The sequence below is a fragment of the Thalassophryne amazonica genome, chromosome 10 (genome assembly GCF_902500255.1).
Source record: "Thalassophryne amazonica chromosome 10, fThaAma1.1, whole genome shotgun sequence".
NCBI classification, from domain to species: domain Eukaryota; kingdom Metazoa; phylum Chordata; class Actinopteri; order Batrachoidiformes; family Batrachoididae; genus Thalassophryne; species Thalassophryne amazonica.
Window position 1 is genome coordinate 104,731,521 of NC_047112.1, and position 26,233 is coordinate 104,757,753.

At 44.2% G+C, this 26,233-nt stretch overlaps 1 protein-coding gene across 1 annotated transcript in view; it reads left to right on the forward strand.

Annotated features, from left to right (window-relative positions):
• Positions 1–26,233, forward strand: part of kif1aa (kinesin family member 1Aa) — a 237,111-nt gene that overhangs the window by 183,514 nt on the left and 27,364 nt on the right. The window contains 4 exon segments of the mRNA XM_034180686.1: positions 18,970–19,084; positions 19,208–19,341; positions 19,423–19,484; positions 25,659–25,804. Of these exon segments, the coding sequence (XP_034036577.1) occupies positions 18,970–19,084; positions 19,208–19,341; positions 19,423–19,484; positions 25,659–25,804 (457 nt within the window).

The window sequence follows — 26,233 nt, forward strand, 5'->3', positions numbered from 1 at the left end:
GACGACTCCTCCCACAAGGAGTGCTCACAGGCGAATGACGTCACCGACAGGCGTGGAAAAACTCACGCATGCGCACGAGGGTTCAAGCATGTCTGACGTAAAAACATATGAATGAAATCCATATAGTTTTTGAAAAAAATAAAAAGGACCGTTACTTTATTGACAGCCCTCGTAGTTAACAATATTTCACTGCCCTGTCGTCCGCCAACTATGTAATAAAATCATCTGGGTTTATTTATTTGTCTGTCTGACTTCAGCAGGATTACGTCCAAACTACTTATGACTTATGACAAAATTTTCACAACAGATAGATAATAGGCCATGGAAGACTCCATTAAATTTTAGAGTGGATCGAGATCAGGATCCTGATTCTGGATCATTTCTTATATTTTCACCATTTTGAGGATCATTTCAAATCTGCTTGATGGATCTTGACAAATTTTTTAAGAAATCACATGTGGCTATTGTACAAAGAAAGACTCTGTTAGTGTTGGATGTTGGGAGTGATCCAATCAATGTGCAGGTTCTGCATATTGACTACCACTCCATGATGGCTGTTGCATGTTGTAACACTTATGTTGTATTAGTGGTTGAGGATGAAGTAATTGAATTCTGGGGATATGTATTATGAGAAATTGTTTTGAATCAGTGTATAATCATAATTAAAGTGTATCTCTATACAGTCAGATCTGTATGTAATTGGATGGTGACACAAGTTTTGTAATTTTGCTTCTGTACCACCACACTGGAGGAAATGCAAACGTGGAGATATGCTTGTAGTGTAGATTGGGAGCTTTAATACAACAGGTTTAAGAAAAATATCAAATGAACATTTTTGGAATTGTGGCCATTTGTATACGTAGTGCCTACATTTCCAAGTAGTACAACAGATAACTGTAAGAATTGTTCATATCCGGTTACAAGCACAAAAATTTGACTGTGTATACCTTTTGGTACATATTTTAGAAAAATAACGTTAGCCATTTCAATTTTCAATAGGGGGCCAAGTAGGGGTCAATTGAAGAACTGCATAGGGTAAAAAAAAAAATGTTCCAGTCATATTGAAAGCTATACCACATTATGTGTCTGATCACAAAGATTTCAAAAAGGTATAATTTGGACTATCTATAACTGAATGTTCTGGAGTTATGGGGTAAAAACAGCAAGAATGGTGACAAAGGTCAGTTTCAATTTGTACAGGGGTCAAAAGTTAAAGTTGCTCCAGTTTGGGTAAAACGTGGTGCAAATTATTGGTTGAATGAATAGGATTAACAAATGGAATAGTTCTGACTGTGCTGAATGTTTGGTCTCCAAAGTAAAGGACAAACAATGTCGACGTCCATTGGATTCTATGACATGTGACATATGTTACCCCGTAACATGATAACTAAGCATGACACATGGTGCAAACTATTCCTTTGTAAAATCCTACTAACTCAACCACTAATTTGCATCATGTTTTACTAAACTGGAGCAACTTTAACTTTTGACCCCTGTGCAAACTGAAAGTGACCTTTGTCACCATTCTTGCTGTTTTTACCCCATAACTCCAGAACATTCAGTTATAGATAGTCCAAATTATACCTTTTTGAAATCTTTGTGATCAGACACATAATGTGGTATCGCTTTTAATGTGATTGGAACATTTTTTTGACGACCCCTATGCAGTTCTTCAATTGACCCCTACTTGGCCCCTATTGAAAATTCATATGGCTAACGTTATTTTTCTAAAATATGTACCAAAATGTATACACAGTCAAACTTTGGTGATGTAACTGGATTTGAAGGATTCCTCTGCAAATATTATCTGCTGCACTAAAAGGCCATAAGTAAATGTGTCTCTGTCTTGGATTTGATTTATACCAATCATTAAGAAATATAAACATTTCTGTCCAAATACGGTGTACTTGTATATTTGCTATATATGGTACTGTATTGCAAATCTGGAAAATTCTCAAAAACTGAGTGACTGTGTAAGAAGACGAGTAAGGGAAGTCACAAAGACACCTAGACAACTCTGAAGGAGTTACAGGCTTTTCGGGCTGTTTGGAGAAACTACTGTTGCATCACCAGTTTAGTAGCATAGGGTTTCCTTAAAAAGAAGTCATGAAAGTTCAGCTACAGTTTGCCAGAATTCACGTCAAAGACAGGAGCCCACTTTTTAGCTGATTCCTTGAGCATCACTACTACTCATCTTCTCAGTGCTGGATCCAGAGTGAAAATCTGACAGATGCATTTTTGCCCAATGATAAAATAAAAATTGTACACGTCTTGTTATTCAATAATCCTCATTCTTTTATTCGTGTGCAACATACACTGTCACACGTCTTAATATATTTATTATACTACTGTACTGTACTACTGTACTTCATGGACCATAGTGAGCACTTCTTATTTGTATAAATATGATGTCCTAAAAAAATACTATAATAAAAACTGACTGTAAACAGGATCAAATTTATTGCCAAAATCTTTCAGTTATATCTGAATCTATATATGATTTTTTTTTCAATTGATAAAATCAATAAAAATATGACTGCATATATTCTTAATAATGATATATTGAGATACAGACAATTCACAGAAGACATTTTCCATTGATACCCATCAAAATTAGAAACAGTCCAGCATGTAACAATATTCATCATGTCCATGACTAAATATACTAAAACAAATACATCACAATTGTACATATATCACAATTGTGATAATTGTACACATATCACAATTGTGATATGTGTACAGTTGTACACATTTGTTTTAGTATATTTAGATTTTGTTGTGATTTGGCACTTTATAAGCCGATTAAATTTAAATTGAATTGAAACTGAACATTTTATTGATTCTTAAAGTAAATAAATATGAAATTGGTCACTGGATCCTTAAACTTTGGACATAATAAACTCTACATGGTGGATCCTTGATCTCTGGACATAAATAGGAATAAACAAATCTGTAGTTTTTGTCAAAAACATTTCCTTTCAGACATTATTGGCATAAATTGTTGTGTGGGCCGCTGAAGAGGAGGTACTGCTGGCCCACCACCACCAGAGGGCACCCTGCCTGGAGTGCAGGCTCCAGGCACCAGAGGGCGCTGCCGCCTCACAGGAGCAGCCGGGGTGACAGCTGACACTCATCACCTGTGACAGCTGTCACCACTCATCTGATCTGCATCAGTATATCAGCAAGACGTCATCTCCACCTCTTTGCCGAGATATCGTTCTACCTGAAAGGTAATATCCTCAGCCTGACTGCTTGATAGAAAGCCATTTTTGTGAGTGATAACAGACTTTTTCTCCAACGAGAGGTGGAGGTAGCTTCCCTGCCGTGCAGATTGCTGGGTGCAGACGCACCCACGTTTAATTGTGTTTTTGTTCCTCACCAGCAGTACCAGGTCCGACACGCGGAGGCAGTGGCCACCTGGGAGTTCGGGACTTGGCGGCTCCAGTATTCCCAGGGTCTGGTGGCGGAGGAAATCGTGTGGTTCCGGTAATGCTTTGGACAGGCGTCTCCTATCTTCGAGCCTGCCCACACGACACCTTGTACTTTGACCTTTGATCTATTGTGTAATCTGTTGTATTTGTTGTGCACGTTCGCAACAGTAAAGTGTTGTTATTTGACCTATTCCATTGTCCGTTCATTTGCGCCCCCTGTTGTGGGTCCGTGTACTTACACTTTCCCAACAGGATATCTCGGCCAACGTCATGGATCCCGAGGGGCGTCAACCAGCTGTTGAACGGCCAATGGAAGAACAGGGCGCACAGGCGCCCGCAGGAGGAATGATCGGTGAGTTGCAGCGGATCCTCACCGTTTTCACGGCTCGGTTGGATTTAATGACCGAGCAGAACGTCCTCCTTAACCGCAGGGTGGAGGCTCTCGCCGCGCAGGTGGAGGCGCGCCCTCAGGGCGCTGCTGCGGCTCTCCCTCCTGTCGGCCCTGTGCGTAACAGTGATGTTCCACTGGTCGTTCAACGACCCCTCCCACCTTCCCCTGAAGCATACATAAGCCCTCCAGAACCGTACGGAGGTTGTGTGGAGACGTGCGCGGACTTCCTTATGCAGTGTTCGCTCGTCTTCGCACAACGTCCTGTCATGTACGCGACTGATTCTAGCAAGATAGCTTATGTAATTAATCTGCTTCGCGGCAAGGCACGCGCTTGGGCTACAGCGCTTTGGGAGCAAAATTCACGGCTCCTTCTGACATATGATGGGTTTGTGAGGAGTTCAGAATAGTGTTCGATCACCCAATAGAGGAGGACCATTTCAGCCGTGCTGCTGTCAATGAGACGGGCGCCGGAGCGCAGCTGCTTATGCAGTCGACTTCCGCATCGCGGCTGCGAGGTCCGGCTGGAATAACACTGCCCTCCGCGCCGCCTTCGTAAACGGACTGTCGTTGGTCCTAAAGGAGCTCCTGGTGGCTAAGGACGAACCGCGGGATTTAGACGGGCTTATTGATCTCGTTATACGATTAGACAATTGGTTAGAGGAACGCCGTCGGGAGCGAGGCGAAGGACGTGACCGGATACGCACCGCCCCTCTCCCTTCCGGGTTCGAAAAGGGGCCGCCCTCCCCACGCTCCACAGCCGCAGCGCTTTGTGGGGCAACAGCTCCCCCTGTTGACGTTGTTAGGGAGACGCACAGGGCCAAAATGGGAAGGCTGATCCGTGGAGAGTGTTTTCTCTGCAGCTCAACAGAGCACACACAGAGAGACTGCCCCAAAGGGCCAAAACGTCAACACTCGCCCTTAGAGACTGGGCTAAGGGGGGGTCAAGACATTCAAGTGAGACACACACAAATTGCCACACGACTCCCAGTCACAATCCTGAGCGGGGATTTAACCCTTCAAGCCCGAGCACTGGTGGACACGGGGTCAGAAGGGAATCTGCTAGACAGCAGATGGGCAAAGGAGGTAGGGCTCCCTCTGGTGGCGCTTCCTACACCATTGCAGGTGCGGGCACTAGATGGCACCCTCCTCCCTTTACTCACACACAAGACACCACCAGTAACTCTGGTGGTGTCTGGAAACCACCGGGAGGAGATTGAGTTTTTTGTAACTCCTGCCACCTCCCGCGTGATTTTGGGCATCCCATGGATGTTAAAGCACAATCCCCGGATCGATTGGCCGTCTGGGGTGGTGGTTCAGTGGAGCGAAACCTGCCATCGGGTGTGTTTAGGATCCTCGGTTCCTCCCGGTTCCCAGGCTAAGGAGGAGGTCAAAGTCCCGCCCAATCTGACGGCAGTGCCGGTTGAGTACCACGATCTTGCTGACGTCTTCAGCAAGGATCTGGCACTCACCCTTCCCCCGCACCGTCCGTACGATTGTGCCATTGATTTGGTTCCAGGCGCTGAGTTCCCGTCCAGCAGGCTGTACAACCTCTCACGACCTGAGCGCGAATCAATGGAGACCTACATCCGGGACTCATTAGCTGCCGGGCTGATCCGGAACTCCACCTCCCGATGGGGGCAGGTTTCTTTTTTGTGGGCAAGAAAGATGGCGGACTTCGTCTATGTATTGATTACAGGGGGCTGAATGAGATTACGGTTCGCAACCGATACCCGTTGCCATTATTAGATTCCGTGTTCACCCCCCTGCATGGAGCCAAAATCTTTACTAAACTGGATCTTAGAAATGCGTATCACCTGGTTCGGATCCGGAAGGGAGACGAATGGAAGACGGCATTCAACACCCCATTAGGTCACTTTGAGTACCTGGTCATGCCGTTCGGCCTCACAAACGCCCCCGCGACGTTCCAAGCATTAGTTAATGATGTCTTGCGGGATTTCCTGCACCAATTCGTCTTCGTATATCTAGACGATATACTCATCTTTTCTCCGGATCCTGAGACTCATGTCTGGCATGTACGTCAGGTCCTGCAGCGGTTGTTGGAGAACCGGCTGTTTGTGAAGGGTGAGAAGTGTGAGTTCCACCGCACCTCTTTATCCTTCCTGGGGTTTATCATCTCCCCCAACTCCGTCGCTCCTGATCCGGCCAAGGTTGCGGCGGTGAGAGACTGGCCCCAACCCACTAGCCGTAGGAAGCTGCAACAGTTCCTCGGCTTTGCTAATTTCTACAGGAGGTTCATTAAGGGCTACAGTCAGGTAGTTAGCCCCCTGACAGCCCTGACCTCACCAAAAGTTCCCTTCACCTGGTCGGATCGTTGCAATGCCGCGTTCAAGGAGTTGAAACGGCGCTTCTCATCTGCACCCGTTCTGGTGCAGCCCGATCCTAGTCGCCAGTTAGTGGTTGAAGTGGACACCTCGGACTCAGGGATAGGAGCTGTGCTTTCCCAGAGCGGGAAGACTGATAAGGTCCTTCACCCGTGTGCCTATTTTTCCCGCAGGTTGACCCCGGCCGAACGGAATTATGACGTCGGCAATCGAGAACTCCTTGCGGTGAAAGAGGCTCTTGAAGAGTGGAGACATCTGTTGGAGGGAACGTCCGTGCCATTCAGGGTTTTCACTGACCACCGGAACCTGGAGTATATCAGGACCGCCAAGCGGCTGAATCCCAGGCAAGCCCGCTGGTCACTGTTCTTCGGCCGTTTTGACTTCCGGATCACCTACCGTCCCGGGACCAAGAACCAGAGATCGGATGCCTTGTCCCGGGTACATGAAGATGAAGTCAAAACGGAGTTGTCGGATCCACCGGAACCCATCATCCCGGAGTCCACTATCGTGGCCAGCCTCACCTGGGACGTAGAGAGAACCGTCCGGGAGGCCCTGGCATGAAGCCCGGACCCCGGAACTGGGCCGAAGAACAGACTTTACGTCCCACCAGAAGCTAGGGCTGCAGTCCTGGACTTCTGTCACGGCTCTAAGCTCTCCTGTCATCCAGGGGTGCGAAGAACCGTGGCAGTTGTCCGGCAGCGCTTCTGGTGGGCATCCCTAGAGGCCGACGTCCGGGATTATATCCAGGCCTGCACCACCTGCGCCAGGGGCAAGGCTGACCATCGTAGGGCTTCGGGTCTGCTCCAGCCGCTGCCCGTGCCCCATCGCCCCTGGTCCCACATCGGCCTGGATTTTGTCACGGGTCTCCCGCCGTCCCAGGGCAACACCACCATCTTCATGATAGTGGACCGATTCTCCAAGGTGGCCCACTTCGTGGCCCTCCCGAAGCTCCCGACGGCCCAGGAGACAGCGGACCTCCTGGTTCACCACGTCGTCCGGCTGCATGGGATCCCAACAGACATTGTCTCAGATCGCGGTCCCCAGTTCTCCTCGCACATCTGGAGGAGCTTCTGCCGGGAACTGGGGGCCACGGTGAGTCTCTCATCCGGGTACCATCCCCAGACCAACGGGCAAGCAGAACGGGCCAATCAGGAGATGGAGCAGGCCCTGCGTTGCGTGACAGCCGCGCACCCGGCGGCCTGGAGTACCCATCTGGCCTGGATCGAGTATGCCCATAACAGCCAGGTGTCATCAGCCACCGGCCTCTCCCCTTTCGAGGTATGTCTGGGGTACCAACCGCCTTTGTTTCCAGTGGTTGAGGGAGAGGTCGGTGTGCCCTCGGTCCAGGCCCACCTACGGAAGTGCCGTCGGGTGTGGCGTGCCGCCCGTTCTGCCTTGCTGAGGGCCCGGATGAGGTCAAAGGCCCATGCAGACCATCGGCGGACCCCGGCCCCTGCGTATCGGCCAGGGCAGGAGGTGTGGTTGTCGACAAAGGACATCCCCCTCAAAGTGGACTCCCCCAAGTTACAGGACCGTTACATCGGTCCCTTCAAGATCCAGAAGGTCATCAGTCCATCCTGTATTTCACGTGTCCCGAATCAAACCACATCACACCTCACCCCTCTGTACTCCGGGTCCGGCACCGCCTCCTGCCCGGATCATCGATGGCGAGCCGGCTGGACTGTGCGCCGACTTTTGGATGTCCGTAGGATGGGCCGGGGCTTCCAGTATTTGGTGGACTGGGAGGGGTACGGACCTGAAGAACGCTCCTGGGTGAAGAGGAGCTTCATTCTGGACCCGGCCCTCCTGGCCAATTTCTACTGCCGCCACCCGGACAAGCCTGGTCGGGCGCCAGGAGGCGCCCGTTGAGGGGGGGGTCCTGTTGTGTGGGCCGCTGAAGAGGAGGTACTGCTGGCCCACCACCACCAGAGGGCACCCTGCCTGGAGTGCGGGCTCCAGGCACCAGAGGGCGCTGCCGCCTCACAGGAGCAGCCGGGGTGACAGCTGACACTCATCACCTGTGACAGCTGTCACCACTCATCTGATCTGCATCGGTATATCAGCAAGACGTCATCTCCACCTCTTTGCCGAGATATTGTTCTACCTGAAAGGTAATATCCTCAGCCTGACTGCTTGATAGAAAGCCCTTTTTGTGATTTCTGTGAGTGATAACAGACTTTTTCTCCAACGAGAGGTGGAGGTAGCTTCCCTGCCGTGCAGATTGCTGGGTGCAGACGCACCCACGTTTAATTGTGTTTTTGTTCCTCGCCAGCAGTACCAGGTCCGACACGCGGAGGCAGTGGCCACCTGGGAGTTCGGGACTTGGCGGCTCCAGTATTCCCGGGGTCTGGTGGCGGAGGAAATCGTGTGGTTCCGGTTCTGCTTTGGACAGGCGTCTCCTATCTTCGAGCCTGCCCACACGACACCTTGTACTTTGACCTTTGATCTATTGTGTAATCTGTTGTGTTTGTTGTGCACGTTCGCAACAGTAAAGTGTTGTTATTTGACCTATTCCATTGTCCGTTCATTTGCGCCCCCTGTTGTGGGTCCGTGTACTTACACTTTCCCAACATAAATGTGTTTCCATACATCTGAGCTGAGTTCTAGCAGCTGCTGTGCTGCACTCAGGATGTAATTAAAGTATTAAAATTAAATTCCTCCCTCATTTTGGGAGGAAAAAAAATGTTTTAGTCGATTGTAGTTTCTTGTCTGTATTACAACGTTTAGTCTGTTTAATTTGCGGCGCTTTCTGTCCTACACTAAGATCACAGAACAGCTAATCATGGCGCTGCTCTTCGCAGATGACTGCGCCCTCGTTGCCCATACGGAGCAAGCCTTGCAGCACATTGTCAACTGTTTTGCTGAAGCAGCAAGAGCCTTCTGCCTCACCATCAGCCTGAGAAAGACAGAAGTGCTATATCAACCGGTCCCCCATACAGCATATACCCCACCCCAAATCAACATCGAGGGTACCAGCCTGAATGCAGTAGAGCACTTTACGTATCTCGGTAGTGTTATCCCAAACGACGCATCTGTTGCCAAAGACCTAGACAGTCGCCTTGCCAAGGCCAGCAGTTCTTTTGGTCGACTCTCAAAGAAAGTCTGGCAGAATCATGCACTGCGCCTTTCCACAAAAGTGCAGGTCTACAGAGCCATTGTGGTCCCTACCCTCCTGTATGGAGCTGAAACCTGGGTTCTGTATCGCCAGCAGATCAGATTACTGGAACGCTTTCATCAGCGTTGTCTCCGAAACATCTTCGGGATCAAGTGGCAGGACTACGTCTCAAATGAGGACATCCTTACCAGAGCCAAATTGCCCAGCATGGAGTCTATTATACTCAAACAACAGCTTCGTTGGGCAGGCCACGTAGCCAGGATGGATGATACACGCATACCGAAATTAATTCTCTTTGGCGAGCTCAAGGAAGGGAGAGAAAACCAAGGGGCCCCCAAAAAGCGCTATAAGGACCAGCTGAAGAAACAGCTCTCCCTTGCAGGCATTCAGCATCAGTCATGGCAGCATCTAGCTACAGATAGACTCAGCTGGCGTTCCAGCATCAAATCCGCCAGCCTGAAGTTTGAGGTAGAAAGAAGTGAGGCCTCACGCCAGAAGCGTCAATGACAGAAAGAGTGGGCAGCAGCACAAGCCCAGCCTACTCAAGTGTTCATTTGCCCCAAGTGTAACAGGTCTTGTGCATCCCGCATCGGACTTTTCAGCCACCAGAGGGCTTGTAGAAAATAAACTAAAAAAACGCCTTCCCAACAGGTCTTGGGGGGGGGGGGGGGCGCTAGTGAACACCTGATGGAGTAGACGTTTCTTGACAGAGCTCCTCTGACCCTCGCTGCATTTTGGTCACTATTCGATGTAATTGACTCAGTGTTTGATCTGACGGGTAGGCACCTTTCGTGTAACATCATCAAGATGACGAAACCAAGAAGTGAAAGAGGAAAGAAGCTTGAAAAACCTAACAATGAGAGCGATACTGAACCACCTGCCCTAGCCGAGGACCCTGAGCTAACTTCTGCTACAGCTAGCAAGTTGGACAATGAGGAACCGACAGGCATCCTCTCGGCCATTCGTGGCTTACAAAATAGGATGGATGAGAGATTCAACACGCTCGAGGCCTCTCTATCAGCTACCCGGGCGTCCGTGGTGAGTCTGGGTGCCTGGGTTCAAGATGTTGAGAAGGCTGGCTGTGACTACGAGCGACGTATAAAGCTGGTTGAGAATGCTCTTGACACGCTTCGAGCCGAAAACGAAAGGCTGGGTCATAAAGTGGTGGACTTAGAAGCTCGTTTCAGGAGACAAAATATCAAGATAGTGGGAATTCCTGAAAAAATGGAGAAAGGTCAGATGGAAATGTTTTTCTCTAAGTTCCTCCCTGAGCTGCTTGGTGCAGACAAGTTTGAAAAGCCAATAAAAGTAGACCGAGCGCACCGGCTGGGTGCTCGCGTACCTGGAGAGGGTGAGCGTCCGCGCATAATCATCGCTCGTCTGCATCACTATTTCATCAAGGAGAAGATATTGCGGCTGGCACGTGAGGCATTCCCGCTCCACTACAACGACACGCCGATCTTCATCTTTCCAGATCTCCCAGTCGCATTTAAAATCATTATCTGCTGACATAGTTTACCTTCAAGAAACGCACATTAGACCAGCTAAAGAGCAATTGCTTAAATGCAGCTGGGCTAACCAGATTTTCCAATCTACCTTTTCAAGCAACGCAAGAAGGGTGGCAATTTTGATTAAAAGGACTGTACCTTTCAGGCATATTTCCACTGTCAAAGACCTGAATGGTTGTTTCCTTTTGGTAAACGGCTATATTCACTCATTTCATGTCACACTTTTAAATGTTTATGGCCCCAACTATGACAATCCCTCTTTTCTTCGTAAAATACTCAAAATGATTCCCAATCTGTCCGAGACCCATGTGATATTTGGTGGAGACTTTAATTGTGTGCTAGATGCACATTTAGATAAATCCTCTCAAATTTCTCATGTGATGGCCTCTTCAGTTCAACTGAAAACTTTAATGAGTGCGAACAACTTGGTTGATATATGGAGATTATGTAATCCTACAGTAAGGGACTATTCATATTTCTCACAAGTACACAAATCTTACTCTAGAATAGACCTATTCATATTTCTCACAAGTACACAAATCTTACTCTAGAATAGACCTATTCATATTTCTCACAAGTACACAAATCTTACTCTAGCATAGACTATTTCTTGCTAGATTCCAAATTGTTACCCTATGTAATCTCCACTAAATATCACAATATTCTTATTTCAAATCACTCCCCAACTTCAATAGTTTTAGATTTACGCTTTTCTAAGCAGGCATGTAACTGGCGGTTTAATCCACATCTTTTGACTGAAAAATCTTTTCCACAGTTTATTGCGGATAAAATCTTAGAATGTATAGCGTCCAATGATAAAAATGATGTGTCTGACTCGGTGCTGTGGGAGACTTTTAAAGTAGTGTTAAGAGGGCATATTATATCATTTGAAGCTTCTTTAAAGAAGAGACGTTGACAGCGTTTGCTAGATATAGAAGCTAAGCTAGCAGAGCTTGAACAAGCACATAAGGCCTCTCCTGGCTCAACTGTCCTGCAGGATATCCTGAAGTTAAAATATGAGTATAATTCCATTCTATCAACCAAAGTAAGTGAACAACTCATCAGAATTAAACAAAAGCATTTTGAGCTTGGTGAGAAACCCCATAATCTTCTTTCACGACAGTTGAGAGGAATCCAATCTAACAGGGCAATACATAAAATAAAATCTAAATCTGGGGAAATTATAATAGACCCTAAAGCTATTAATGACAGATTTAAAGAGTATTATGAAGAACTCTACAGGTCAAAATCCAAAGGAGGCATTTCAGCCTGGCTAGACAAGTGGGATCTCCCAATTTTAAATGATGCATCACGTAATGCTTTGAATGCTGAAATCAGCATTCAGGAAATAGTATCAGCAATTAAATCCATTCCCAATGGCAAGGCTGTAGGTCAGGATGGCTTTGGCATTGAAATTTACAAAAAAAAATGCTGAAAAAATTGCCCCTTTGTTACATAGGATGTTTAAGCATTCATTTCAAACTAAGGAATTCCCAAGAACTTTATATGATGCCAACATTTCATTATTACTGAAGGAAGGGAAGGATGAAATGGAACCTTCATCCTACTGCCCAATTTCCTTATTAAATACCGATTTGAAAATATTTACTAAGTTATTGGCAAATAGATTAAATAACCACATTAGCTCAATCATTCATCCTGATCAGACTGGGTTTGTACCTAATAGGTTTTCTTTTTTTAACATTGGGAGATTAATGAACATCATGTATCATCGACATTGGCAAACTCAAAAAGTCGCAGCTTTATGTTTAGACACAGAAAAGGCGTTTGATCAGGTGGAATGGGCCTATATGGTGGTATTTGTTGTGAAAGTGTAGTGACACGGACCCACAACAGGGGGCGCAAATGAACGGTCAATAGATGAGCCAAAAGGTAACAATTTAATGTTGTGAAACGTGCACAACGAACATACAGACAATCTCAGAATATAATTACAGTCAAATTACAAAGGTGACGTGTGGGCAGGCTCGAGGATAGAAGACGTCTGTCCTGAGAAGAGCCGGAACCACACGATTTCCGCCCCCACAGAACCTGGTGAATACTGGAGCCGCCAAGTCCCGAATTCCCAGGTGATCACCGTCCCCGACTGTCGGATCTGGTACTGCTGGCGAAGAACAAAGACAGTCAAGTGTGGGTGTGTGTACACCCAGTAACAACAGCGGTGGGAATGCCACCTCCACCTCTCACTCAATATGTTGCAGAGTACCGCAGTGATTCCTCAGGGGAAAAGAGTGTTGTCCTGCACTCACTCAGCCTCCACAGAAAAAGGAACCGGTACTCCTGCAAACACTCACAATATACAGATATATTGCAAAAGACACAAACGGCTGAGGATATTACCTCCAATGAAGTATGATATCTCGGCGATGAGGTGGAGATGACGTCTGGTCTTTATGGAGTGCGATGATGAAGAATGTGTGACAGCTGTCAGGAATTAATGAGTGACAGCTGTCACTCCCGGCTGTGTCCGTGGCGGCAGCGCCCTCTCGTGCCTGAAGCCCGCACTTCAGGCAGGGCGCCCTTTGGTGGTGGGCCAGCAGTACATCCTCTTCTGGCGGCCCACACAACAGTAGTATTAGAAAGATTTGGTCTGGGTGACCAGTTTATCTCCTGGGTGAAGTTATTATATAGGCATCCATCAGCTTCCATTTTTACTAACCAAGAACGATCAGCACCTTTCCCTTTGCATCGGGGCACTCGTCAGGGTTGTCCCCTAAGCCCCCTGCCTTTTGTAATTGCAATTGAGCCCCTCGCCATAGCGATTAGGAACAGTCCCTCCGTTAACCCAGTCCAGTTAGGTAGAGTTGATCATTCCATATCACTGTATGCTGATGATGTGGTTATCTTTTTATCTAATCCTGAAAGCTCAGTTCCAGCTTTATTATAATTGGTAAAATCTTTTGGGGAAATTTCTGGCTATACCATTAATTGGCAGAAAAGTGAATTTATGGTTCTGGGGACTGATCTTGACATAGATTTTTTAGAAAATCTCCCTTTTAAAAAAACGGACCAGTTAAAATATCTAGGTGTTACCTTGCCAAAAAATCCTAAGTTAATTTTTAAGTATAATCATCATGATAAGATTGAAAAATTAAAGCAGGATATTGAGAAATGGAGAAGCCTTCCTATTTCTATCGTAGGTCGCATAAATGCAATAAAAATGGTCACACTTTCAAAATTTTTGTACACTTTTCAAAACTTGCCTATTTACTTGACAAAGCAATTCTTTAAATCCATAGATTCAATAATTCTTCCTTTCATTTGGGGCTATAAAGCCCACAGAATAACTAAGGCTCATTTATGTAAGCCCAAATCGATGGGGGGGCTAGGTTTGCCCAACTTTCAACATTACTATTGGGCGGCACTCTGCCGCACGTTGGTCTACTGGCAAATGGAGTACACATTGGACTCAATGCCTGATATTCCTCCTTGGGTGGCCATTGAAAGTGAAGAGGTTGAAAATAGTTCTCTCCCTGCCCTCCTTTTTTCGCCTCCTAGTCCAAATGTTAAGGTGCACAATTTTGTTGTCTCAAACTGTATAAAAATGCTCAGTCAAATTAGGAAAAAATATTCCTTACCAAATACAAATATTCATACACCGATATCACGTAACCACACTTTCCCCCCATCCTTGTTAGATGCCTCGTTTGACAATTGGAAGGAAAAGGGAATTGTTTACCTTAGGGATTTATATGTTGCTAGACAGTTTGCCTCCTTTGCTCAACTAAAAGATAAGTTCTGTCTGCCTGCAACGCATTTTTTTCGATATCTGCAAGTTAGGAACTTTGTTCGCCAGAATACCCCTGAATTCGAGTCCTTACCTGAGGAGGTGCCAATTTATAAGCTTCTCTCGAGTTCACCTGAATCCAGAAAGTTGGTGTCTGGGTTTGTTAATCTCTTTTAGTTCAGTGTAACTTTTTACCCTTGAAAAATGCATGGGAAGGGGAGCTGGGCTTACAGATAGAGGATGAGGAATGGGAGGAGAGTCTGAACAAAATCTGGTCCTGCTCTATAAATGCAAGGCATCAATTAATTCAGTTTAAAATTTTGCACAGGCTGCACTACTCTAAGACTACATTGCACAAAATTTTTCCTTCCACCTCTCCTTTATTTGACCGTTGTAAATGTGCGGAGGGCACTCTGCATATGGAAAAGATCCGGTATTCCCTTCAGGATAAAGCGGGTGTCAGGTCCGTTGCCCTAACTGGACCTGGCACTTAAACTGTGCCTGAGATCGTATCCTGCAAAACACAGTTTCTCAAAGCACAATCACATAAAAAGAGACAACATTAGACAGAGATCTCTTTTGTGAGCTTTGCGCAAAGGGGAGAAGCTTCGGAGAGAGCGTACAAACCTAAGACCAACCTTGCTTCTCCTGCTCCTCTCCGCGCCCCCCCAGCGCTTGCTCTTTTATTAGGAAAGAAAAAAATCATAAACAATACAACGTAGCATTAGGGTACATTGCGTTTGGGGAAGGGAGGGGTGAACGGTTGCTTGTGAGTTACGGTTTCCTGTGAAACATGCTCGTTTCTTTCACTGAAAGAAGGGAGTAAGCAGTTAAGTTTCGATGTCAACAGAGTCCTGAAACAACCTTTAGTTCATCACTGTGGCTGAGCAATCATTTAGCTTAAATGCAGCATATATGAATGGGTACATAATTATTATGATTGAATGAGTAAATGAAGTATAAAAGAATATAATTCAGACAATAATAAATGTAGAATCCTTTAACAAGTCAGCTAAGACACATATTCTTTCGGTCTTGTGGCTGGTTTCACTCCCACATCACAGAGATAACAGATAGTTGATACAGTTCATTTCACAAGAAGCAGAAACTTAACTCAGACTACTTTTGATTACATTGAATATCATGTAAGCAGGCAATGATTAATTAAATAAATGGTAACAAGTCATAAAATCCCCATCATTTCCCTCCTCTTTTAGCATTTATTTGTAGTTAGCTAGTGTAAAAATAAATGTATTGACAGTGTATGACAATAATTCAGCATAATTTCACTCATCCATCATGAGCACTTGTTTACACATTTTCACTCATAACTTCATTACTTTACACTGTCAATTATCATCATAAGTGTCTTGTCCTTAGTCCACATTATCACATCCTTCCTGGGGCTCCTCGAGGTTCAAGAGTGTATAGGTTGGTGTGTGAGCCAATTGTAATTGCACAAACAGCTTGGTTGCCAGCCTGGTAACCATTGCCTTAATACAGGGTATGGCACAGCAGGAGAAAACAATCAAAACTCCAATCAAAATCAGAACCGGTGTAAAGAATTTTAGCAATATTTTCCACCAGGAGCCGGAGGTAAACCACCCCCACAGGCTCCATCGAGCTGCTGTTTCCTGAAACTCGGTGGTCATAGTACTTTGCATTTTTTCCAGGACCCTCATCGCCTGTTGTGCCGAATCAGAATTTATCTCATCAGATATATATGTACAGCACGTGGCATTTATCATTCCACATACTCCGTCTTGTGCTGCTGTTAACAAATCTGACACTAATCGATTTTGGAGGACCATCGTACGGATTTCGGTCAACATTTTGTTTTGGGCTTTGTTGACTACGAGAGACGCGGTTAGGAATACAGCCAATCGATAATTTACTGTTTCTAATTGAAACTGTAAGTTTGGAATACCCAACCAGGGCAACACGGACAGACCACCCCTCTCCCAATCTTTCCAGATCTTAAACTCTTCGGGCACATCATCGCTCTGCCAGATGTGTTTTACCTGGTGAATCTCCATGTCGTCTAATTCCGCCTCACCCTTTCTGGCCTTTTGGGCTCGGCCGCGACGACAAAGGTGTGATCTGACACCTGGGTAGGGGCGCAAATTCCATCCCATCCCGGTGGGAGATTCAGGTACAAGCGTGTACCACAAACCCAGAACACGTCATCCATTGGCCATGTTCCGTTCCGGGTTGGTAACCATAATTTTGCTATCCTGAAACAATTGTGATCTGTTGGACAGGAGGGTCTGTCCTGAGCCCACTTTCCACAATATAGGGTTTCAGATTTGGTTGTGTTAACTTGAATACACTCTCCAACATTTAGGCAAGTCTCTACACATCTCTTAGCAGTCAACCGTCCCACTGATACATTTCCTTCCTGATAATAACAAATTGGAAATTTAATTCCGTGGGGTATTGTAACAGTTTTGGCCACAAGTGCAGATGCCTTAATCCTAGTCAAGGTTACTAATTGACTACACGGGTCATAAATTTTCCCCCAATGAGATCCATTCCATCCGCTGTATGCTTTGGACATATATACGTGATCCTCACCAGTCATTGTTACGTACATAGCTTGAACAATACAGTCAGTGACACCATAACTAAATGGTCGTGCCCATAAAGTTGGTTGTGTGCTGGATATTGGGATGTATGAACAGACATAACAGTCTGTCTTATTAACTTATTGAGCTACGATTGTTGCATAATTGTACCAAGAGTTTTGCTGTAATGGATTGTCTGTGGTATCGTTTTTTATCTCATCGAGTAGTGCTAGCATCTGTTTAGGTATGTATCTTTTATTGATTTTTGCGAACGCTTCGCTTTGTCTAGCTGTCCCTTGTAACCGGAAATGATGAAGTAAATATATTACCCCTGCTAACAGAATCAACATTATCATACAACAACAAAAACAAGAGCATTTCTTTCTGCTATGAACCTCTCGGATTTCTCCTTTACGTCGTCTAACTCTTTCTCTCCTCAGCAGGAGCTCTTCGTCCTTCATGTTGACTGGTACAGGCGTTATCTTTAGTGACAGTTCAAAAGGTGCAGTTTGTCTGGGCTTAGGGGCTGAAGGTGACAGTTCACAGTCTCAGTTCAGTTCAGCAAGGGACTGAGGGAATCTGGAACCTTTTTTTTTTGTTGTTTTTTTTCTGTTATTTCCCTTTAGTTGTAGTGCATAAATCTGTACTATTATCAGTATGTGTAAGGCATTTTGCAAGTGGACTTAAGATAATGTGTCATGTACTCTGTCCTGTGCCCTGTTCTTGATGTTTCTTTTAAACACAGGTGCACAGGATTAGAACAGGATCATCTTGTCTCCTGTTTTCAAAGATGCAGTTTCGTCTGCTTCTGTCTCCTGGTCTGGTCACGTCAGCTTCAGTGCTCTTATTTCAAGCTTGTAGTACGTCTGCTTCTGATCCTGGTCTGAGTTGACAGGCCTCTCCTTGGTCACAGCTGGCAACCTTTTCTGGACTATTTAGGAAAACATAGAACTGTTTCATAGCAGCTGTTCAAGATGCCACCGAAAAATACGCATATATGTTCATATTTCTCTGTCTTAAGAGAAAAAACGTGTAGCAGTGTAACAATGTTGGTCTTTTTTGTGTGTGTGTGTGTGTGTGTGTGGGTGTATGCGATTTGATTTCTGTCGCTTTGTTTGTTCGTTTGTTTGGTATACTTGACAGGAACGTTTGGGGGTTCCTTACTGTTCAGTTGTTATTACTGTTTGTTCAGCTTGTATATAAATTTGCAAAACTTTAATAAATACATTTGGTAAAAAAAACAAAAAAAAACGCCTTCCCACTATCCTCGCAAGCAAGGAAACTGCCAACAACAACATTTGGAAAGAGGTGTCATTTTATTTAAAGTGGCGATTCATTATGAAGTTATTCCGACCCTGTCTCAGCAGAGAGCCGTGCAGCGTTTTGAGCTGTGTGAACGGAACGGAGGACGGTTCTCGTTTCTTGACAGCAACAAGACAAGAGTCCCAGTTAGTGACTTTAATCCACACAAAAGTGACTCACGGTATTTTAATGGCTTTGAGAGGGGTTAAGAAACGGACTGTAAATTAAGTCAAAGACATATTCAGTCACTTGGAAATGTATATGATATGAATACATGTGGTGTTTTTACTAAACCCTTTGAATTAAAACAGAAATCCTGCACTACAAGCACACCTGTTTCATTTCAACTCCCGTGTGGTGGTGTTTTCAAGCAAAATTACAAAAATTGTCACTGTTCAACGATTTATGGACGAGACTGTTAACAGGTTTTACTGGTTATTTAGGAGTATTAAGTAGTTCTGTATGGTTAAATTAGCAGGTAAACATGATCTTCATACTGATGAGTAATTAGGTTGAAAGATTTTAATTGTTACTTTGCTGCTCTGGCTTCATTTCACCATGTCAGGACCTTTTTCCGCTTTGAGGCTGCTTGGGATAGCTCAATGCACAACTCCCTGTTGCTTAACCGAGTCACTCCATATGGGGAAAAGATCTACTTGACCCTCTCAGCCTACCTGGAGGTACAGTTCCAAGTACATCTGTATTCATAAGAGGCTCTGAAACCTCATCAGTAGCTGTGTTACTGTGGGGTAGTGTGTAAATTAGTCAGAAAGCAACATCGTCTTTGCTTTTATCAATGGCAGATGGAGAGCTGCACCCAGCCTGCAGTGATAACCAAAGATATCTGTATGGTGTTTTACTCTCGAGACACGAAGCTCTCAGCCTCCCACTCGATCCGCAACCTTTTTGGTACTGGAAGCTTGCGTGCAGCAGACGGGTGAGCCTGAAACTTCAAACTGTGAAAGCAACGTGTATTCTTACTTTATCTGTATTTATGAAGGTGTCTGTTTGTTTCCAGACACCGCATGACTGGAGTGTATGAGGTCAGACTCTGTCAGCTGGCTGATGTCGGCAGCCCAGGTAAGGATTAAGATAAAGTTCAGGTTTTGTTCATTAGTTTCTGCACCTGTGCCACTGTAATTCTGAACCTGTCTGACTTCCGGTTATGGCGTCTTGGTAGATAGTCGCATGTGAGAGTGCTCGCACCTGAATCCTTGATATAAATATTTTATTTCTCTCCTGACCGGACAACACTATCAGCTAGTCTTACACCGCCTTTTTACCCATTCAATATGCCTCCGAAAGTTGCTAAATCTGGACAGCAACCTGCAAGAACAACCCCGACAAGCACCAAAGCTAGCACTGCTACAACTACCGCTAGCACGACGGAGCCACCTCAACTCGCCCACTTTGAATACCCGAGTCATGGAACAACCAACACTGAAATTCTTGACGCTATTCGCCAACTACGGACCGACATAGAAAAACAATCTACCGACACACTGGAAGTAATCCGAAGCATAAAAGTGGATCTGCAAGCGCATTCACAAAGGATTGATGAGGCAGAAGAGCGGATATCGCAAGCTGAAGATGATGTGAACTCTGTGAAGGGAAAAGTTGCTCAACTTGAACAAACTGTGAAAGATCTGTGCACCAAGATAACCAACTTGGAGGACAGAAGTAGACAGTAAAATCTCCAACTGGTGGGATTACCAGAAAAATCCAAAGGAAAAGACGTGCGGGTTCTTGGAGAAATGGCTTAAGGATACGCTCGGTGATTGTTTCTCATCGCCCCCATTATCGAGAGGGTGCACAGGATTGGGCCATTCAACCCAAGAGCTACAACGCCAAGAGTGATGATCATGAAGTTCCCCTGAACTACAGAGATCGTGAGACCACCGTGGCCGCAGTCAAGAGGGCGAAAGAAGTGTCTTACGGGGAGCATCGACTCAACATTTCCCTGACATATCGCCAGAGACCCGCAAGCTGCAGCGGCGCTTTGACGGAGTTAAAGCCGAGCTTTGTGCATTGAACATCCGCCCAGCCCAGCTCATCATCACACACAACGACAGACGTGTTGTGTTCAGATCAAAAGAAGAAGCGGAAGAATACATGAAGAAAGTGAAGATGGCCATGGGGACTGTGGACTAAAATAATCATTTATCACTTTGGAAAAAGGGACTATAATTACAACTAAGTGACATCCTTCACCTTGTCTCCAGTATTTGCTAACATTTGTTACTTTACACTAAATAATCTCATATTTTTGCACTGGCGACTTGTATAATTCTGGTAGGAGAGCAACAGGGGCTGGCGTAACTATCACGCTGGTCAGTGTCTGATGTTTAGCGAGCACACGACACGAGTTATGTTTGCACAGTTACACGTTACCCACATTGTGGATGAAACGTTTTACATACCTGAAGTTCTTAGTTTAGAAATGTTCGAGAACACATTTCGTTTGGGGAAATGTGTGGGGGCTGATTTAGGGAACTACACTCAAAGCGTTCAGTTACTGATGTTTCTACGTAAGTTGGTTATTGTAAAAGGCGGACGACTTTCTTTGGTTAATACAAATGCTAAAAACGAATATGTTAAGTAGCTCAACTATAGACATTTCCACGTGGAATGTACGTGGACTTAACAAAATTGTTAAACTTAAGCAAGCATTGGGCAGATTAAAACATATGAAAAGCTCAATATGCTTCTTACAAGAAAGCCATTTGCTTAATAAAGACATTAATCGGGTAAAGTCCAGATGACCAGGTCAGGTATTTTCCTCTAGTTTTACTTCTCACTCGAGAGGTGTCATGATACTCATCCATAAATCCATTCCTTTTCAGTTAAGAGATAAATATTTAGATCCTTCCGGGAGATTCATTATACTCAGTGGCACCATCATTTCTACTTTAGTAACTTGGTCTGTTTATATGCTCCTAATGGAGATGAACCAGCTTTCTACCAACATTTCTTTTTATCTTTGTCATCCTATAATGGTCAGTTTATCATTGGAGGTGATTTTAACTGTGTGATAAACCCTACAGTTGATAGATCTAATAGCTCGGACACCTCCCACCAACAAGCTAGAAAAACTATTGTAAAGTTCATGAGGGGCCTTAATTTAGTAGAGATTTGGAGACAACCCTAATAAAATAAAAGTTTCCTATTTTTACAGTACCCATAAAACATACTCACATATTGATTTCTTTTGGTATATTTCTTTCCTGGTATCTATGGTTCAGAGCTGCAACTATGAATCAGTACTATTATCTGACCATGCCCCAGTTGTTTTATCCATTGAAATTCCCAATTATGTTTCTAATCCTCTGCCATTCTGTTTTCAGGCTCAGTGGCTTAAAACAGTAGAATTTGAGAAATTTCTCGAAGAGAAAATAACTGACTACTTTTCTTTCAACGCAGACCGAACTAACGCATCAATTAAATGGGAAGCATTTAAGGCCTATATAAGGGGGGAAATAATAAGCTACACCAGAAGTAAATCTAAATCGCATGTGAATAAATTAAAGGACATAGATAAACAGATTAAAGAATTGCAAAAACAATTATTTCACCATCACGATAACGAAAAATATAACAAGCTTCTATTGTTAAAGTCTGAATACAATGAACTCAGCACTGCCAAAATTGCAGCTAATTTATTATGGTTGAAGCAGTCCTATTACGACCAGGGAGAGAAGGAAGGAAAGCTCTTGGCCTGGCGACTTTAAAAAATTCAATCCAATAGAGCCATCAACTCAAATACACTAAAAAATAGAGAGAATATTGTGGACCCAACAAGAATAAACAATGCCTTTGCTGAATATTATGAAGAGTTGTACAGCTCTGAATATCCTCAAGATGAAAATACACAAATCAATTCTGGATAACCTAAATTTTTCAACTCTCTCTGAGGTGATTAAAAGTACTTTAGATGAAAAGCTAAATATTGAAGAACTTAAAGAAGCGCTCAGACATATGAACAGTGGCAAAGCTCCGGGCCCAAATGGCCTCCCGATAGAAATTTATAAGAAATTCCAAGATATATTGTTACCCCATCTACTTCAGATGTTTAATGAGTCATATGAAAAAGGTATTCTTCCACTATCTCTGAGAATGGCAACCATTTCTGTCATCTTAAAACCAGGCAAACCTCAAACAGACATGGGGTCATATTGCCCCATATCACTAATATCCTGTGACACCAAAATTTTATGTAAAGCTCTGGCCCGGAGAATTGAGACCCATATCCCAAAATTAATTTGTAACGATCAAAATGGATTTGTTCTTGATCTGCAAGCCTTTCACAACACTCGCAGACTTTTAAACATATTACATGAAAAACATTTAGCCATTGACCACGCCATTCTATCGTTAGAAGCTGAAAAGGCGTTTGACAGAATTGAATGGAGATACCTTTTTGAGACCCTTAAGAGATTTGGTTCTGGAGAAAAATATTTGAAATGGATTCAGTTATTATACACTGAACCAGTGGCCAAAATAATAACTAATAAGCAGATTGTTGTGAAAGTGTAGTGACACGGACCCACAACAGGGGGCGCAAATGAATGGTCAATAGATGAGCCAAAAAGTAACAATTTAATGTTGTGAAGGTGCACAACGAATATACAGACAATCTCAGAATTTGATAACAGTCAATCCACAAAGGTGACGTGTGGGCAGGCTCGAGGATAGAAGACGTCTGTCCTGAGAAGAGCCGGAACCACACGATTTCCGCCGCCACTGAACCTGGTGAATACTGGAGCCGCCAAGTCCCGAATTCCCAGGTGATCACCGTCCCCGACTGTCGGATCTGGTACTGCTGGCGAAGAGCAAAAACAGTCAAGTGTGGGTGTGTGTACACCCCGTAACAACAACGGTGGGAATGTCACCTCCACCTCTAATACACACTCGTGCAGCGTCTGTGTAACCACTTATCTGACGGGACGTAGGACGAAACAGTCGCGACCCACGCCGGTCCTCTGGTAAGACAGCTGCAACACAATCAATCAATACAGGCAGAGAAAGTTACCTCCATAGAAGTACGATATCTTGGCGATGAGGTGGAGATGACGTCTGGGTTTTATGGAGTGAGATGATGAAGAATGAGTGACAGCTGTCAGGAAATAATGAGTGACAGCTGTCACTCCCGGCTATGTCCGTGGCGGCAGTGCCCTCTCGTGCCTGAAGCCCGCACTTCAGGCAGGGCGCCCTCTGGTGGTGGGCCAGCAGTACCTCCTCTTCTGGCGGCCCACACAACACAGATGTCAAAACCCATAAAACTTTCTCGATCAACTCGCCAGGGCGGTCCCCTAAGTCCACGCTTATTTATTTTTGCTATTAAGCTACTTGCGATGGCTGTTCGCAACTCCACCGAAATGTCAGGGATTAAAATAGGAGAAACGGAGTACCGTTTGTCTTTATTTGCAGATGATATAGTTTTATTTCTCAGTGATCTGGAAAGGTCCATTTACACAGTCACTAATATTTTACAAAATTTTGGTCATTTTTCAGGATACAAAGTTAACCAGGCAAAGAGCTCCCTGTTATTTCTGAATAAAAATAACCCACCTATTCAAACACGGTTTACTTGCACTTATGACAGCTTCACCTATCTGGGAATTCAGATTACTCCCGATTTAAAGAAAATAATTAATTAAATTATGATCCTTTAGTACAAAAAGTTCTGGACTCATTAGATAGATGGGATGCAATGCCAATTTCCATGATAGGTTGTATCAATATTATTAAAATGTCAATTCTTCCAAAGTTTCTTTATCTTTTTCAGTCTGTTCCTCTACACATTACTAACTCTTTGTTTTCCTCGTTAAACAAAAGTATAACTAAATTCATCTGGAATAACAAGCGCCCAAGGTTACATCTTTCTCCTCTGTATTTACCCTACGACCGTGGAGGGCTCAGACTCCCTAACGTGAAGCTGTATTACTGGGCAGCTCAGCTGTGTGCCGCTACTTCTTACTTCGCCCAAAAGGATATTCCTTCGTGGATGCATCTTGAACAAAGCATAACAGATTTCCCATTGCAATCCTACCTTTACTCAGCCGAAACTAAACAATTACTTAAAAACACAAATAATCCATTTGTTAGAAACACTATATCAGTTTGGCATCAGGCACATGTTGCTTTGAATGAGGTGTCTGGGCTCTCTGCTCTATCACCGATCTGGGGCAATAGGGAGTTTAAACCGGGACGTGCCGACATGGGCTTTAAAATGTGGATGAAAAAAGGTATATGTAAAGTTCAGGACCTGTACAATGATGGAGTACTGATGTCTTTTGAACAGTTAACAACAAAATATAACTTGCCCAAGAACCATTTTTTTTAAATACCTCCAGATTCGAAGTTTTGTAAATAATTATTGAAAGGTACAACAGAGCCCCTGTTATCCGCTATAGAGAATATTGTTGTGAATAATAAGAATAGAGGCCTTCTCTCCAAATTTTATCGTATCTTGTTGGAAGCATCAAAGGACAGCAGTAATTCATATCTGCAAGCTTGGAGATCTGATATGAAAAGTGACATTACTGTTGAAGCGTGGAATAATTCCTGTTTAAGTGCCCAAAAACAGTCAATACAAGATTCAGACTATTACAGTACAAGTGGTTGTTCAGAACGTATATCACTCCAGTAAAACTGAACCATTTTAACCCCAATATCCCTGATGGTTGTATAAAATGTGGTAAAGAAAAGGGAACACTGTATCACTGCATGTGGCAGTGTGAAGAAATTATTCTTTTCTGGCAACAAATAACTACAATAATTTCTGATATAATTGATTGTAAAAGTCCCCTTGATGATAAATTGTGTATACTACAAATATATCCCACTAACTTTAAATGTGATACAAAGAAGAGGAAACTTATCAACTTTAGCCTGATACAAGCAAAACTGGCAATTGCTCTGAAATGGAAAGACACTGAGAGACCTGGTGTCAAGCAATGGATGGACCTGACATCGAGCAAGTTGGCTCTAAAAATTAACCTATGTGGCCAAAGGAAATATAGAGGACTTCAAAGATATTTGGATGCCATTTCTATGATTTGTAAAAGACTTTGATATGTAGAAACTAACTTTTTTGAGTGGAGGGAGGGGTTATGTTTTGTTGTATTATTATTATTATTCATATTCTTTGTGTATATACTGTCTCTGTATACTGTTTTTGCCTATTGTAAAACTAAAAACTTCAGTAAATACAGTTGTGAAAAAAAAAAATTCTGAACCTGTCCCCCCCCACAGGCATGCAGAGGAGACGCAGGCGGGTGCTGGACACCTCAGTGGCCTATGTCCGTGGAGAAGAGAATCTGGCAGGGTGGAGGCCCCGTAGTGACAGTCTCATTCTTGACCACCAGTGGGAGCTAGAGAAACTGAGCCTCCTTCAAGATGTAAGAGCATTGCCAAACTTTTGTTGTACAACCCCTGGCAAAAATTATGGAATCACCGGCCTTGGAGGATGTTCATTCAGTTGTTTAATTTTGTAGAAAAAAAGCAGATCACAGACATGACACAAAACTAAAGTCATTTCAAATGGCAACTTTCTGGCTTTAAGATACACTATAAGAAATCAGGAAAAATAATTGTGGCAGTCAGTAACGGTTACTTTTTTAGATCAAGCAGAGGGAAAAAAAATATGGAATCACTCAATTCTGAGGAAAAAAATATGGAATCATGAAAAACAAAACACATCACTTGCACCACCTCTGGCTTTTATAACAGCTTGCAGTCTCTGAGGCATGGACTTAATGAGTGACAAACTGTTGTGTGGGCCACTGAAGAGGAGGTACTGCTGGCCCACCACCACCAGAGGGCGCCCT